Raw genomic sequence first — 16,475 nt, forward strand, 5'->3', positions numbered from 1 at the left:
GTAAAAATGCATACAAACATATGACTTTCAATTTGGTTAAATAAAGTACTGTTATAGGTTACATTGCTTATATCTGGAGCATGGCACCTCTGAGAACCTGGAAAAACCCCACAATTCATCTTTATTTCCTTTGATCAAAAATATGTATAGAAATGCCTGTTTTGAGGAAAATATCATATTTTTTTCTTGTTTAACAAAATAAATTAAATATACATGACTTCTGTTTAAACTCTATATAGAATTACAAAGGTTTTATATTTGTGATTGAATTCATTTCTAGTCCATATAGGTATTAATACGGTCTTTCTTTCTTTCTTTCTTGTTGTTTTAAATGAAACTGAAATGAGATTGTTTGAATCAATTGCAAAACATTATCTGGAAAGAAAAACCACACACAACCCTAGGTGCATATTTAGCAAATTCATTCTTCCATAAGCAGTAATTTTCTCTCTTTCTCTCTCTTTTTATTTTTACTTTTACTTGTTCATTTATTTTTCATTGACACAGTTAATCCAGTAGCTTGTCACTATAAGCCATGAAGATCTGATTGAAAATCACAACTAGCGGCATCAAAAAAGGGCAGCACGTTTTCTTTTCTTGACCTTCAGCAATTCAGTTATTATTAATTATTATTTCTTAAATATAAATATAAAGTTGCATTGTACAATGTCCTTCCTTCCTTCCTTCTTCCTGGCAGTAGCACTGAGTCATAGCATTGGGGTGAGTTGAACATTTTTAAAGATTTCAAGCAGTGCCCCCTTGGGGAAAACACAATACCCTTGATTTGCAGACATGGAACCAGCCAGCTAAGTTATCACCAACGGTCAGGCAAAATTACTGCTGGCGAGATGCATGTGGAGTTTCACATTGAAAATAGAAATGCGTTTTCCAGAAACTCTTCTGCTTATTTTTTCGTTTGAAATTGGGCAATTGAATGTTTCAGTTGATTACAGTCTCCTGGTGCTTTGGCACTACATCTCAGCTACTTCCAAGCTTCAGCCACTCTGAGATAAAGGGCTCTTCTGTACATTCTCAAGGGTAAGACGTCTGATGGGCCTTGCACCAGAACAGGTGGCACGTGCTAGAGGCAGGAACTGCAATATCATCATGTTCTCCTCTTCTTCTTCCTCTGCTTGGCAATGCAACAGGGGGTCGGTGGTGTTTCATGTCACAGCTTCCTGCCTTATCTGTTGCCATCTTGATTTAGACCTACAAGAAGTTTCCATTGTTTTACATGGCCGCCTTTGTGCTGAGATTGGGAATTCCTTCATTATTCCTCATCTACATCCTAATGATAGTAATAACAAAACAAAAAAAATATCTCTTTCTCTCTCTCTCTCCCTCCTCTGCTCACTTTGCCTTTTGCTGGCAGTGTTAGCTGACTCGAAGCAGTCTGTTCTGAGGTACCGTGAGAAGAAAGCACCAATAAGCTACAGTCTCTGGCTGCCCTTTAACACTGATAATGAATGTGCTGATGCTGGTGAACTTTGCCTTCCACATGTGAGTGCGTGTGAGTGTGGATGTCTGTGTAAATCTTTGGGTATATTTTCGATGCCACGGCTGGGGCCAACGCAGGCCCTTGGGATAGCAAATGCTGCTGGTGGGCTACATATTCCTCATAGTTTATGGAGGAGATGCAGTCTTTGTCAGGACCCTGGGACACACAGATCCTGTCTCTGGCCTGCGGTCTGTGCACGGGCGCTGCAGCTGGGGGAGAGCAGGGCTTCTTTTTGGCCTGGCAGAGCCACAGGAGGATCGTCCCGAAGATGAAAACCGCTCCAGCGGGGATCCCGATGATCACCGGCCACGGCAGGCTGCTAGCGGAGGATGGGGCCACAGGGGCGCTTGGTGGCTTGGGATCTGGACATCAGGTTTGCATGAGAGAAAGAGAGAAAGTGTGTTACAAGAGGGAAAGGGAGAAATCGAAAGAGTTAATTAAAACCAGGAGAGGAGGATTCAAAACAGATGTCAAGCTCAGGCTGGCTTTTGTATAGTCTGTCTGACAACCCCAGCCATGCCAAATACAAGGGGGACACACCGCCAACATCATAATGTTTTGCTGCTGTTTCTCCTCTGAAAAGCACTGAAAGGACAAACAAATCAATTTCTTTTGTTTAAGATGGGGGGAGCTAAAAGTTTTTCCCCCCCAATAATTCATTATGCTTTAGTTCCCCAGTTCTAGTGTCCTCTTCAGAGCCAGTCCAACAGATGGTCTCTCAGCCCCAGCGCTCAGAGATGGAGCTGGCTTCCCTGCCCAGACCGGAGGATGAAACGCAGGCCATGTCAGCAGACCAGCAATTGGACTTGCATGATCTGGTTATGGAGAGCAGAGGCCTGTCCCATATTTGCCTCTGCCAGACACGTCTCCGTTCATTACGTCTTAAATATCCCTCTCTAGTAGCAATCCATCTTCCTGTAGCTAATACACACTCAGCAACGCTCAGGCGAGGGACCAGGCAGGCGTGGTACCTTGCAGAGTGGTCTCTTATGTGGGCAGGTTTGGGACAGGAAGAGGCAGGTTAACTAGCATCCCTCCTGCAGCACCTCTTGGTGCTCTGCTGAGACAAGGGAGGACTAGGACTTCGTGTGGGATTCCCAGGCACTGCAGAACTGAATGTGTGCACTCGTTCAGGATAAGCCAGGGTTGGGAGTCTCAGCTTCGGGTAAGTAAGAAGAATCCCGTGTCAGCCCTCCGCCATGTCTGCGGTTCCTATTCGCTAAGGCACTGACCCACGACTGATGGCTCAGGCTCTGATTCACTGCACCTGTCCAGTGCCCCCTGAGCAGGATTAAGCCCTTAGGGACAGAGGCTTACATTTCTGTTCTCACCAGAGCAGCCCACTGAGCGCAGCACTTTATATTCAATTTTACAGCACTGTCGCCACTGAGAATTTAATTGCAGATAGTCAAGAAATGCAGTTGAGTATCCCTCTTACAAACCTCTAGCATCCTGCATCCATGAACATGTTGTTCCATTTAAGCCCTAGTGAGACAGGCCAAAACGGCACTGATCAGAATCAGAGCCACACTCCCAAATTTCAGGGTTTAGGTTCCGGCCCACTTTAAATAATAGTAGACTTTGTATAATATGCATCCAGGACTCAATTAGTGGTGCTGTGGGAAACACAACTTTGAATTACCTAATTTAGGCACCTGCTAGTGTCCATTCCTAGTTAGAAAAGCATGTAAGGATGTGCTGAACCGTAAACCTGTGCTTAATCCCATTGTCTTCAATAGGATTTACACATGTGTAAGTGCTGTGCTGGATAGGGATTGACGTAAGCACATGCTGAAAGCTGAGTTGCTTTGCAGAATCAGGGCTTTCAGAGCCAGATTTGTAAAGGTATCTAGGCACCTAAAGAGGCAGATAGGTCCTTAGTGGGGTTTTCAAAAAGCAGCTAGGTGCCTAACTACCACAGGGACCCGGGTGCCGAGGGGCTTTTGAAAATTCTGCTAAGCGGTTATCTGCAGCTGTAGCTACCTACATAACTTTAAACATTTGGCCCTAAAGTACCAGAGCTCAGATAATGTGAAGAGAGGTGCCATATAAAAATCTGAGATGACACATACGAGATCATTTGTGAATTTGCAGTCAGAATCTTGTACTCTCCTGTACAATATTTTCAGATGTGTGTAACTTTCTTTCCAAGCCAAACTTCTTTAACGAAGTCAATGACTTTTTTTTCCCATTGAGGCCTAAATCTAGTGTTAGTTTGAAAGAATACACGTAGAGCTTCTTTTGTTTTAGTTATTTCAGTGCAAAAAAAATCCCACCAGAAAAACATCTTTTTATTTTTTTTTTAATGCTTAATGTATACAATAGGACCACATTTACACCGCTTCTTTTCCTCTCCTCTCTTCTCTGAGCTGCGGTGGCTCTGCAGGGCGGAGGGGAGGAAAAGCAAGGCCGATTTCTTTTTGTCACTAAAGCCAGCAGAGTCTGGATTATAAAATCACTGTCCGGAGCAGAACCGCACTTTAAAGAGGGCAGAAGGGACAATGAAGAAGTTAGACGGGAAGCCCTAGAATGCTTCTGTACTGCAGGTCTCAGGCATAGAGCAGAGCACAGGGCAGGAGCAAAGGGGTAAGCAGTTCTGAGCTCGGCACAACAGCTCCCAGGGGATCATCAAATAAGAAATTAACAAGCCTAATATATTCTCTTTTGCACCCATTCTTCTCCTGTGGCTGTGATCGTCACACTGTTTTCATTCTTCTCTGTTTATTGGCTTGTTTCATTGTTTCCTTTTACCAACAAACCAATTTAAAAAAGGGGGAGGGGAGGGGCAATCAGCTCCTTTGAGTGCCTGGGCTCACTTTACAGGACGTTGCACAGACAGCATCACAATATGACTTCCCTGCCCTGCTCCAGCACAAAAGCAGATCAGGCATTTTCGACCCGGTTATTTACCCTTGCCGGAGCCGTTATTTATGCACAAGGAGGCTCAGGGTGGAGATCGACTCAGAGACACCACGGGCAGTAGAAAAATCAGCATCATCTGGCCACTCACCAAAGCTCGCCAGATCCCAAGCTGTGTAGATCAGTGAAGCTCCACTGAGGTCAATTTATACCAACAGAGGATCTGGATCAGCGATTGCAATGATGCCGCAATGCTGGCCCAGGACAGTTTAGAAGGAAAGTTCCAGCCACCCCACACTCACCTGGCAACACCGTGAGGAAAGCACTGCGGAAGCTGTATCCCATCGTGTTTGCTCCTAGGCAGATGTACATCCCAGCATCCTCCTCTTTGGCTCGTGTTATCATCAGTTTGTTTAAGTAGGAGCCGTCCGGACGGGACCAGACCTCCCCAGTGGGGAGCACGACAAACTTCTGCCCCCCGACATCAATGGTGGAGTTGTACTTGTTCTCTGTGCCGTATTCCACCCTTTTCAGCCACTGGATGACGGGCTTGACGTCGCTGCGGACCTTGCACTGGAATGACGTGGTCCCACCATAGTCCACAGTAGTGTTCACAGGGTGCGTTCCCGTGAGAATGGGTTTGGACCGAGTCCTCTCTGCAAACAAATACAATACATGATGAAAAATAAATTGTGTTCCTCAATCCGATTTGTGATTGTTCAAATACATATGCTGCAAACCCCTCTGTCTGTGCTAAGGAATCAGGCCCTAGAAATCTCATCTAAGAGGTATTTTCCATCTCTACTCTGATCCTATTATCCCAGCTACCTACTGAGCTAGGGGCATCGGTATTCAGCCACCCAAGCCCCATGAATGTTACAGGGAGTCACACAGTTCTAACGAGTTTCCCTCCTGCTTTAAAGAGGACTCTAAACTGTCTCTTGACAGTAACACAAGCCCAGTTTATAAAGCTGCATTTCCCGGGTTGCATGCATAGGACTAGACATTGCAGGTGTTCAATAATGGAGGGAGTGGAGAAAAGGGAAGACACCAAGCAGCCTTCCCCCCACTTTATATTGTGCATTCAAGGTTCTGGCCCATTTGAAGTCCCTGTGCTCACTTGAGTGCGAGAACTGTCCCCTGCTACTACCCCTCAGGGCGCCGGTTATCCCAAAAAGGAGGGGCAAGGAGGAGGACGGGCCATGCCCCCATTGCTGAGGCTGGCCAGTGTAGCTGATTGGTCACAGAGGTGAAGACAGGTTTCATGCTCGGAAGGGGTGCTGCAGCAGCTACTGTCCTGACTGCATCCTGAGCCCGGATTGCACCTCCTTAGGAGCAGCATTTCCCAGAGCTCTCCCGCAGGGCACAGTTGTCAACTTTCACGCGGTAAATAAACACCTCGACTTCCACAATAATCAAGCTAATCCCACTTCAAACCAAGGCCAAAACAAGCCAATCCCTAAGAACCCAACACTCTATGTGACTAGATCCCCCTGGCGTGCAGTCTGGGACTGTGGTGGGCCCGCTGTGCACCCCTGACTCTCTCCCCCCCTTGCCCCTGCTTGCTGGGAGCTGTTCAAAAAAATAGAAGCAACAAGCTACAAGCCAAAATCTAGCCAACAAGCAACTCACAAGCCAATTAAGCCAAAAAACAAGCCCAATTTTTCATGGGTTTGGCATGTCTGCTGCAGGGGCACAGTGCAGTTCTGCACCGCTCCGGCACAGGCCTCTGCTTCATGGTGCACTTTGACCCTCAGGGGTATAACACATGCAGCGTTATTCTCTGAATCTGGAACAGGGCAAGTAAGTGTCCTGAGCCAGGGTGAAAAAGGGCAAACCACAGGGACACTTTCCTGCCACTATTCCAGAAAGAAATTCAGGGAACCCTGCAGGATAGTGCAGCAAGGGTGGCAACCTAAACTGTTATGGCAAAAGTGCCCCTGGCATTAATCATGATGCTGGCCCATAGCATCACCAGGCTTGCTCCCTGCTAGGGTGGCAGCTATATGTAATGTTAGGATGTTTCCATGGGGCAGTCCTGCATGTTCCCTGCTAGATCGGTAGGATACTGTGTGCTTTAGCCACGGGGACCTACTGTGAGTCAACGGGAGAGTCACAGGTGCAGGATGTTGCTAGCCCAGTGTGGGTATGACAAGAAGGAACATTCCCTCTCCTTGCACAGGGCAATCCCTGTCTCTCCAAAAGCTCTTACCAAAGAAGATGGGACAAGGCCACTCCACTTTCCGCACTAGCCAGCTGATGGTGGGGAGTGCAGGCTGCATCCTGTTAATGGGTGCAGCAATTGCCACTCAGGGACATGCTTCCTGCGGTGCACTGGGAGGGGTACTTCATCACTGGGGCTGGCAAAATGCCTGTGGGAACCTGATGCTGATGGGGAGTCCTCCATCTTCCCCCCACTTTCCTGGTTCAGGGAGGCTTACACACCAAGTTTTAAGCCCACAGATGTCAGGGGTGGGAAAGACCTCCTAAGTCAAGTACTTCACTTCTACCTGCATTAACTCTTACTTCATCTAGTCCAGGGGTTGGCAACCTTTCAGACGTGCTGTGCCGAGTCTTCATTTATTCACTCTAATTTAAGGTTTCGTGCGCCAGTAATACATGTTAACGTTTTTCTAAGGTCTCTTTCTAGAAGTCTATAATATATAACGAAACTATTGTTGTATGTAAAGTAAATAAGTTTTTTTAAATGTTTAAGAAGCTTCATTTAAAATTAAATTAAAACGCAGAGTCCCCCGGATCGGTGCCCGGGACCCGGGCAGTGCGAGTGCCACTGAAAATCAGCTCGAGTGCCATCTTTCGCACGCGTGCCATAGGTTGCCTACCCATGGTCTAGTCTAATTGCAAATGTGCTAAGCATGGAGCAGGGCTTCCCACGCCATTTTCTGAGGAGAACTCCACAGCCATCTTGCTTCCCTAGCCAGCAGGGAAGCCTTCTCTGCCCATCTCACCTCAGGAGCACTCCCAGATTTCCCTGCTGGCCGGGGAAGCAAGATACCATGATAGAGAATCAAACGCAGGGTTCCCGAAGAGCATTAAGACTAGCTCTCCAGACCAGCCTATTATTATTATTTATTATTACTAGAACTCAGCAGCCTCAGGCAGGGACGCCATTTTGTCAGGCACTGTAAAAGATGCTGAATAGATTCCAATTTCACATCTGAAAGTCAGTATTTACCACCTGTTCCTGGAGAGCAGTATCTGAAGTACCACAGATTTCCCTCTTCTAGGTGCAGGGAGACACTGTGGTGTCTCAGATATCACCGTGTGGTAGCTGCTGGCAAATGTTGACTTTTTAATGGAAACCACTCTTGGGCTGGGTGTGTAAAGAACCAGTTCCCAGTATCCCTGGGCAGGCATTAAGGTGGGAGGAAGGAACAATGTTCTATACTTCGAAGAATCAGGATAGGATGTACAGGAGGCTGTTGGCACCGAGACCCCAAGGACATGCTCAGGGAACATGGGCCAGCGCGACAGAAATGTCACATATTCTCAAGAGATCATACATGAGGAATACACCAGCAGGGATGGAAGTTGGAAAGATCTAGACTCAGATAAGCAGGTGAGACTGAAAAGTGGAGGCTTGGGGGGGGGAGATTTAAGGGAGGAAATTTAATAAAACCTGAAATGCGCCATGGCATGTTATTAAAATAGGAGCCTGTGAAAATGCTTTAATACTCTTATCACTTTGGTTCTATTGCCCCTTTGGTCGCTGTTTTTGTTCCTAGCCAGAAAACGCTAATGAAAACAAAGGTTACACATGTCTGTAAGTTGATAAAAACCAAGATAAACGGGGACTACTCTCTGACACAGAAAAGGGTTTCTTCCTGGTGCCGTCTGGTTTTGATGAAGTGAAAATGCCACAACTGACATTAGGATGGGACTTGATTCATTTCCCTGTCTCTGCTCCTGGTTTTAGTGTAAACACATGTTTTTACTGTCTCCACACAGCTGCATTTTTATCGATACCAGATGTCCAGCAGGTTTGTGCATTTGGAGCACAACAGAACTCCCCACATGTGCTTTTAATTCCTGCTATTCTAGAGAAAGGGAGTTATCAGAGAGCAGATTTCACACTGGGAGAAACTTTATCATGCTAAAACACATGCACTAACACACAAACAACATGCTTTCCATGTGTCATGTGTTGCTTTATGGTCTTCCACGCCCCTGGTCCTGACTAATCAAAGATATTTGATCTTCCCTCTCACAGCCTTTCTCCTCCTCTTTCTTGAGCTTGCAGCATCAATCATTTCCATGGCAACATACTAGGCTATCATAAACATAGCATAAACTTAGGAATCGAAGCCCTTCCTCACTTGGTTTGAGAAGCTTCTCCAATATAATTACCTTCAAATATAAGAAGACAGGAAATTAGAGCCACAGAATCCTCTATAGGGTTAAATACAGAGGACAGCAATATAGTTCATCCCTCTGCCACAGCAGGACAATCCCCTATGGCATGTGCCTTAAGGACCAGATTTATAAAAGTACTTATGCGCTAAAGATGCAAGATAGATGCCTAGTGGGATTTTCAAAGTGCCTAACTTCCAATGGGTACCTGAATTCAGTGCCTCAGAGTTAGGCATCTAGGCACTTTTGAAAATCCCAGTAGGCATCTATCTGTAACTGGCCCTACATGCTTTGTCTAGTTAATTTTTAATGACTCTAGTGATGGGACTTTTACCACGTTCTTTGGGAGACTGCTCTATGACTCATCACATCACTTTTCTCTGATATCCAGCCTAATTTTTCCATTGATTAACTTCATCCCATTATCTCTGTAGTAGCCACCCTAAACTATTTTTCTTCAAACACATTAAAGGCCTTATCCAACCCACGATGAAGGCAATAGAACAATTCCCAATGGCTCTTAGACCCTAAAAGTGGGATTCTCTGGTCCACAAAGTGACTGTCTATAGTCCGAAATTGCACTTACTTTTTTTGTCAGACATATCACCTTGTGAGCACACATAACAGGGTGATCACTGTCACCATTAGTTTTCTCTCTAGATAGTAGATTTTCCCCGAATACCTCCCTGCTACTCTGGGAGTTGCTCTCACCAGACATACTAGCCTGCATCTATCAGGATGTATCACATTTTATTATTTCCTGCCCATGTTTCTGACCTCTCTATTAGAGACTCTGAAGAATTGTTTCTCTGTCTGCGCTGAAGTTTGCAACACCTCCCCGTTTAGTGTAATCTGGGAATTCAGTTTCTGGCACTGCACACAGCTCTTGGTACAATGTTCTGTTTATTCAAGTCTGCTTGTAAAAGCCCCTCCCTTACAACCCACTCAGCCCAGAGGCAGCACTTACGGATTACTTCAACTTTATATGTCGCATTGATTTCTCCAACTTTGTTAAACACTCGGCAAGTGTATTTCCCACTGTCCTCAGGCTTTAAGTTCTTCAGATTCAATGTCCACTTCTTCTTCTTGTTCTCCCCAACCTCCTGAGGTGTGAGGGGCTTATTGTCCTTCAGCCAGGTGATGTCAGGCCTAGGGTTCCCACTGGCAACACACTTCAGGCGGACTGAGCTTCCTACAGGCCGTGCAATCACCCTCCGTCGCATCTTGGCAGGTTGCGTGAATCTGGGCCGGGCTGAAAAGGACACAAAGTGATGATTACACTAAGCAAGGTGCATGATGGACCACACAACCAGAGCACTACACTGCTGTCTATAGGGACTGCTGGCATTGTTTCTGAGACACCCTACTCCAAATGTGCAAGAAATGCCCATGTCTCACTACTGCATATACTGGTCCAGTGTGGTTCCTTCATAAAAATAAGTACTACATAGGTTCATAGATTTTAGGGTCAGAAGGGACCATTTCAATCACTGGTTTGAACTCCTACATAAGACAGGCCATCGAATTTCACTCTATAATTATGGCAGTTGATTTCAGCGATGTCACAAAATAATACCAGAGTCACCTGTATCTCAGGGCAGAATTTGGCCTCATTGTGTCCCTTAGCAGTATGGCCACCTTTCAGGACACATCTATAGAATTCTATGCTTTGCATTTCTTGGGTTCAGCTGTGACCAGAAGCAGAATCCAAAGTTCTATAAGGTTGATTGTTCTTCTGGTCTTTTTTTGATCATCCAGAGAGGAGATAATCACCTTCCAAACCTGGTTTTAATGGGACTTGAGAGTGCTCAGAAGCTCCCCCAAATGTGGCCAAATGCCAGCAGCGAGTCAGAGAAATTGTACAAGGAACCTGCTCTCTCCGTAACTCGAAGCCAATTTTACAAGGTCCAGAGGTTCAGATTGTCCAGATGAGCATGCAGAGTTCTGAGTGTTGATCTGAACTGAACTTCCTGAGATTCATCCAGCATTAATTTATGAAAAATTCATAGTAAAAAGCACTGTCATTCAAAAAAAAAAACCAAAAACCAAAAACCATGCCTTTCTGAGGTTAGGAAGAGCTACTCATCCAAATGAGAGCTGAGCAGAAACATGGTGCAGGGCTGTTACATTCCAATAGCATCTGGGAGACTTAGCAATGGGTAGTGGGTTCTGGTGCAACCTTGTCTCCTCAGGGAAGCTCAAGTTCTGAAGTGGAAGCTCACAATGGGCCAAATCCTGACCTCACAAAAGTCAACAGGAAGTGCAGGATTTACAAAAGCACCCAAGGGAATTAGGCGCTCTGTTCCTAGTGACTTTCAATGACATAATTTCAAGTATTCATTAAATTCCACAACAAAATTTCAGAGGAAAAGGGAATGGAGAAATATTATCCACATGGCTTTAATAGCTTTGCACTGTGTCTTTTTTGTAAAATAACTGGATGGCCTGATTTACCAATATGATTAAAAAAAAATCTATTGAAAAGCTCTTAAAAATTGCTACAGTGGAATACAGCAGTTTCAAGGCCAGAACCTTGTCCAAGAGTGGCCTGTAATGAACGATTCAGAAGAAGGTATAAATCTCCCACAATTACTCTCATTATGCAATACTACACCCGGGGCATTTCTTAGCGCAATCTCCTGCCAAGCCTACTTCCACTTCCTCCTCTTCAGCCTACCTAACTCCCACCTGGCAATCCTCCAATCTATCCAAAACACTCCAGCCAAACTCACCTTCCTCTCACTACTGTGACCCTGCCAGTCCCATCTCAGATTCCAGTCAGTGGCTCCCTGTCACACTCACTATTCCTCTACACAGCTCTGCCCCGTTACATCTTGTGTCTTGCCTCCCCTAAATCTCTCACACAGACCCAGCGCAAAGCCCCTTTTGCACTTTCTCACTTGCTGTCTCCTGTGCTGGATGTATCCTCTGTGATCCTTTCCTCCTTCAAACACCCTCCTCCAAGCCCCCTTCCTTCCTGCATGTCTCCAGTCCCCCACCCTCCCCCACCAGCGTAATGAAATCTAATTTAATAGCTCTTCCTCCCAGCCCCAAAGGGAGCTGACAAGCTGTGTGCCTGGCCTTGAGTGCAACCTTCTAACCTTCCTTCGTGTAACACCCCCTTCCCTTCCTTCCTGTCACCTGCCTGTCCGCTCTCCTGGCACCCTGTCGTGATGTGTCTCACCTAGCGCGTAAGGGCCTTGAGGCAGGAGCTGCATCTTTAATTCTATCTGTAAAGAGCCATGCAAATATTGAATAGGTGGATGTGACCGGCCTTCTCTATGACACACTGGGGCAGGTCGCACCGATTAGCCACGGGCCCGCATTGTTGGGGAGTGTGTCACAGCAGCAGAACAGCTGTGGGAACGCCAGGAAAGCTGTCCAGGAGGTGCTCTCCCTGAGCTCCCCTGTGCACAGGGAGAGTCTCACTACACTTCCTGAGGGAGCGCAGCAGGCTCCCTGACTGTGCATCCAGCCAGCTCTAGTGCACAGGTCTGTTGGGGCCGTGGTCCATGAGGTGTCCGTGGGGGCACAGGCCGCAAGCAGTCCCTGTGCTCAGGAGAGCACAAGCACTGCAACTGTTCTTGGTATATGAAGGGAGAAACTCCCCACCTCTACGTACAATCTGGCTCATTATGAATGAGCTGCTCACTCTAGTGCTTTTTGTGGCTTCACAGCAGTGGCAAAAATTACAGCCCGAGCTCTGCTGGAGGCTGGTTTATGGCCGCTGTGCCACTCCTGCTCCGTCCCCTCACCACTTGGGAGCGGGATAGGCTGGCTTGCAGCTCCCCGGGCGTGAGGATGTTGGCGCGCAGGCCTCACACGCTTGAGGAAAAGAAGCCGGGCCCCTCACAGATCTGTGTGTGTGTGTCACACACACTGGCCTCAGACCCAGCCACGCTCTCTGGGAAGGAGGCTGCCCATGGCGCTTCTTCTCTTCAAGGCCCTTTCTTGTGTGAGCAGCCGCCCTCCCCTCACAGCCCCCAGGCTGTCATTTTGGATCTCCGCCATGTCATGTTATTTCAAACCCTGGTGCAGAAATGCTTCACCCTCCACGCAGGGGCTTTCATGTGTAACCTAATGAACCGGAGCAACTCCAGCACTGAATGTACTACCAGCGACAGCTGGGGCAGTTAGTGTCACATGCTAACCCATTCCATAGGTTTCCGTGTGTAAATTGCTGGGTATTCCCTTGATCATCTCCTGAAACCAGAGGCCTCCTATCTAGTAAAAACAATCACACTCCCAGAGAGATAATTAACCCGCTCAGCACCATGCACTGGGAGTGCTCGAAACCATGAGCCACTGTCCTGGAGACAAATGCCAATAGGACCACAGGGTGCTTGCATTATGGATGTGGAGTATCTGTCTATGAGACACAGAAGTGGTTAACATCCAGCAGTGAAATGGGTCTAAATGGTTATCTTTTAACAAGGCAATAATTTACTCCGTGCACATGAACTGAAGCCCTGTAAGGGTAGATTTTCGCTGGATGGGATTTCTACACTAGCATTAGCACTTCACAGTGCGGGTCCAGAATAGGCACATTCACTAATATTTTTTGTACTGACCGATGAGTCACATCACTGACTTTAATCTTGGAACTTCATGTGTAACAGCCCATACCTGCCCTCTGCTTGCATCAAAATATGTCAACAGGGTTTGTTTCCCCACCTAGTCCCTGCACGGGGACAATATTGTAAAACAGGGTCGGCATTTTCCTCACTACAGTCAGGTCAACAACAGCTCATTTTGCTTTCACTCCTATCTCATCCCTCGAGAACTTTTGTTTGGAGTCCTGTGTTCACCCTCTGACAATCTCGCTCTCAGACATGGCAATCTACAGGTAAAATAATACTTTTTCAGGCTTCCCCTCCCTTTTTTCTTTTAGAAGGTTAAGTGATTACTGTGGCCTCAAAAGCTGCTCCATCCTGTGTGTGATACACTGAAACCAGATCCCATTTACACAGTCCTGAAAGGTTTTCTTGACAAAAGCTTGAATTGGGCAAGTTCAGAGAGGCCAGTTGACAAAAGGAGAGAGAGAGAGAGATGCACACACAGAGACGAAAGAGCGAGACAGAGTGAGCGTGAGGGAGTGAGACGCCGGGAGAGTGCATTTACTAAATGGCCGTTCCAAAATCTGTATCATCTACTGAAGATTTGCTTGCTGAACTGCTAGAGGACCCTTTTGCAGTGTGAGGGAGACTTTGACGCATGCCTATCTGGAATGCACCAGGTTGCAGCCCCTTTTCTGGCTCCTCCAGAACTTCTTCTTGAGGTTCTGGCTGCACTTTTCCCCAAGCTGTTCATATTCGCACACCCGGTTTGTGGCCCCACACAGTCGCGAGACCACGTCACCAACCTCCTCCTGGCACTGGCCAAAGTGGCCATCTACAACACCAGGAGGAGGATGCTGGATAGGGAGGTGCTCTGCGACTGTGAGGCCTATTTCTGTTCCTTCCTTGTCTCACGTATCTGGACAGAGTTCCTCTGGGAAGCGTCCGCTGGCTCCCTAGACAGCTTTGAAGAGCAGCGGGTGCCATCCGGGGTTCTCTGCTTGGTGTCCCCTTCTGGATCCCTAGTTTTGAACCTATGACCCCTACTCCCGACCCTGTTATTCCTTAGTCGTCCCCCATCATCAATTGAGTCCTGGGTTCAGTAGCTCCTCCCCAAGGGTTGGGGGAGGGTCCATTACAGAGTGCCTCTATGTTATTTAGACTTTGCATGACTGTTCTCCCACACGCCTTTCAGAGTTTGCTTTGTAAACTTCAAGAGCCGCACTTTGCTACAGTATAAATTATGCCACATGCAAGCGTGAGGGAAACACAAACTGACTGAGTCAAAGGGACAGCGTGTGCAGGTCTCCTGCTCTAATGCTGTTTATTACGAAGATTTATTCGTGTAATTAAAATTAAATAATTAATAGCAAAATGTCAAGCAAAAACTTGGTAGGAAGCAGTTTAACAGATTCCTTTCCCTGAGGAATCTCTCACAGTTGGATGGATAAATCTCAGAGGTGACTGCAGCATCCCCTTAACAGATGAGAGCTAATGCAGTAGTTGCAGAAATGTCCAATTTATCGTGATTGTCCACAATTACCTCTAGAGGGCACTTCTGCCACAGAGCTCAAATTCTGGCTCATTCCCCTTATGGGACTGAGGTCTGAAGACAGGTCTGCGTTTGCTTTTTTTCATGGGATATGTGCAAAATCTGTCCTATGAGATTTCTAGAAGTGTGGAATAGCTGAATCTTCCCTTCTTTCTCTATAAAAATCTGCCATCTTCTCTCAAAATTACATCCCTCTTCATCAGCTTCCCAGGACAGAACAAGCACTGGCTCCTGGACCCTGTCTGCAGTCCTGTGCAAAAGAGATGCTAGCACTGTCCACATAATAATGTGATTAATTGCCCAGTGTTTATGTGCATCACTACCCTCTCCTGGTAAGAATCGGAACTACAACACAATGGTATCTTATACACTCTACTGCCAACAGCTGGAGGAGATTATCCTTAGCTCAGGGGTAGGAGATTGTCCTTTTGAAGCAGAATGAGCTCCCTCCTCACTGTTGCCATGAGGTTACCAGCTGGCCATGTTTCACAGCATGGTGGCTTCCCTGAAGTTGGTAGTCATGTATTTGTTACATTATTATATTTGGAATTTCCTATGTTGATGACAGCTTAGATCTGCCCTGTTTTGGCAAAGGTAAATTCTCGAATAAGTCTCTTTAGACTGGATGAAATCTCTCAGAAATAGGTTTAGGAACACGGTGACAAATCACCAACCAAACTAAAAAAATATTAAAAAGGAATGAGCTGTAGCTGGGCCATAAAAGTGGAAATGAGATATGGCGCCTGACACTTCTGGGTCATCAGTTCAAATTCCTGCCCATGCCAGGAGTGGCCAAAAGTTGTTCTGTTTCTCCACAGAAAGCGTATGGAGAATGGCTTGAACCAAACTCTGGGTCAGGACACTCACAAACCCTAGAGAAGTTCAGAACCTTGTTTCGGAGCTGGTCTTAGCAGCTTCTGCTAAGCCTATGACAAGATGAACAAAACCCTTAGGTGAACCCCCCTCCCCCGCAAACCAACATAGCTATGCTGGAAAAATCACTGTGTAGACACAGTTTATACAGGCAAAAAAAGTCCTCTTGCCAGTACACCTTCCATCCATCAGGGAGATGGTTCAACTGTATACTGGCTAAAGGAGTTCTTTTTCCAATAAACTGCATTTCTACTTAAGGGCTTTGTACTCTAGCCCAAGTTGGTGATTTTCAGAAGAGCTCAGCATTGGCCTAACTTGGCTCCTGTTGAAGCCAGAGCTCCCATTTGACTTCAATGGGAGCAGAGGTAGGCTCAGTGCTTTCGGAAATCCCATTATAAATTTCAATATGGTTTTTAATGGAGAATTTAGGCCCAGTCATAATAAGGCTTGGAACGGATAGGAAAGCCACTGCCCCTGGAAACAAGTACAAGAAAGCACGATGCTAGGATATAGCAGACACTCAAGTGTGGATCACCAGCTACATTTCCTGGGGCAGGAGGATGCTTAATAAAGGAAGGGATCAGTTCAGATTGATGCATTCAACTGAGATTCTATTTGACCATCCACAGATACAAATTGATCTGATCACTGAATTCCTCTCAGGCTGCCTTTTCCATTCCTTCAGTGCAATGCGACATGGAGGCGGACTGCGATGGATATGAACACGGATGTGTGGGAAGCCAAAAAAAAAAACCAACAACAAAAC

At 46.4% G+C, this 16,475-nt stretch overlaps 1 protein-coding gene across 1 annotated transcript in view; it reads right to left on the reverse strand.

Annotated features, from left to right (window-relative positions):
• Positions 1–301: 301 nt before the first annotated feature.
• Positions 302–16,475, reverse strand: part of FGFRL1 (fibroblast growth factor receptor like 1) — a 224,828-nt gene continuing 208,654 nt past the window's right edge. Inside the window, 3 exon segments of the mRNA XM_039539810.1 lie at positions 302–1,860; positions 4,660–5,013; positions 9,696–9,980. Of these exon segments, the coding sequence (XP_039395744.1) occupies positions 1,451–1,860; positions 4,660–5,013; positions 9,696–9,980 (1,049 nt within the window). The 3' untranslated portion in view covers positions 302–1,450.

This window comes from Mauremys reevesii, linkage group 5 (genome assembly GCF_016161935.1).
Source record: "Mauremys reevesii isolate NIE-2019 linkage group 5, ASM1616193v1, whole genome shotgun sequence".
Taxonomy (NCBI): domain Eukaryota; kingdom Metazoa; phylum Chordata; order Testudines; family Geoemydidae; genus Mauremys; species Mauremys reevesii.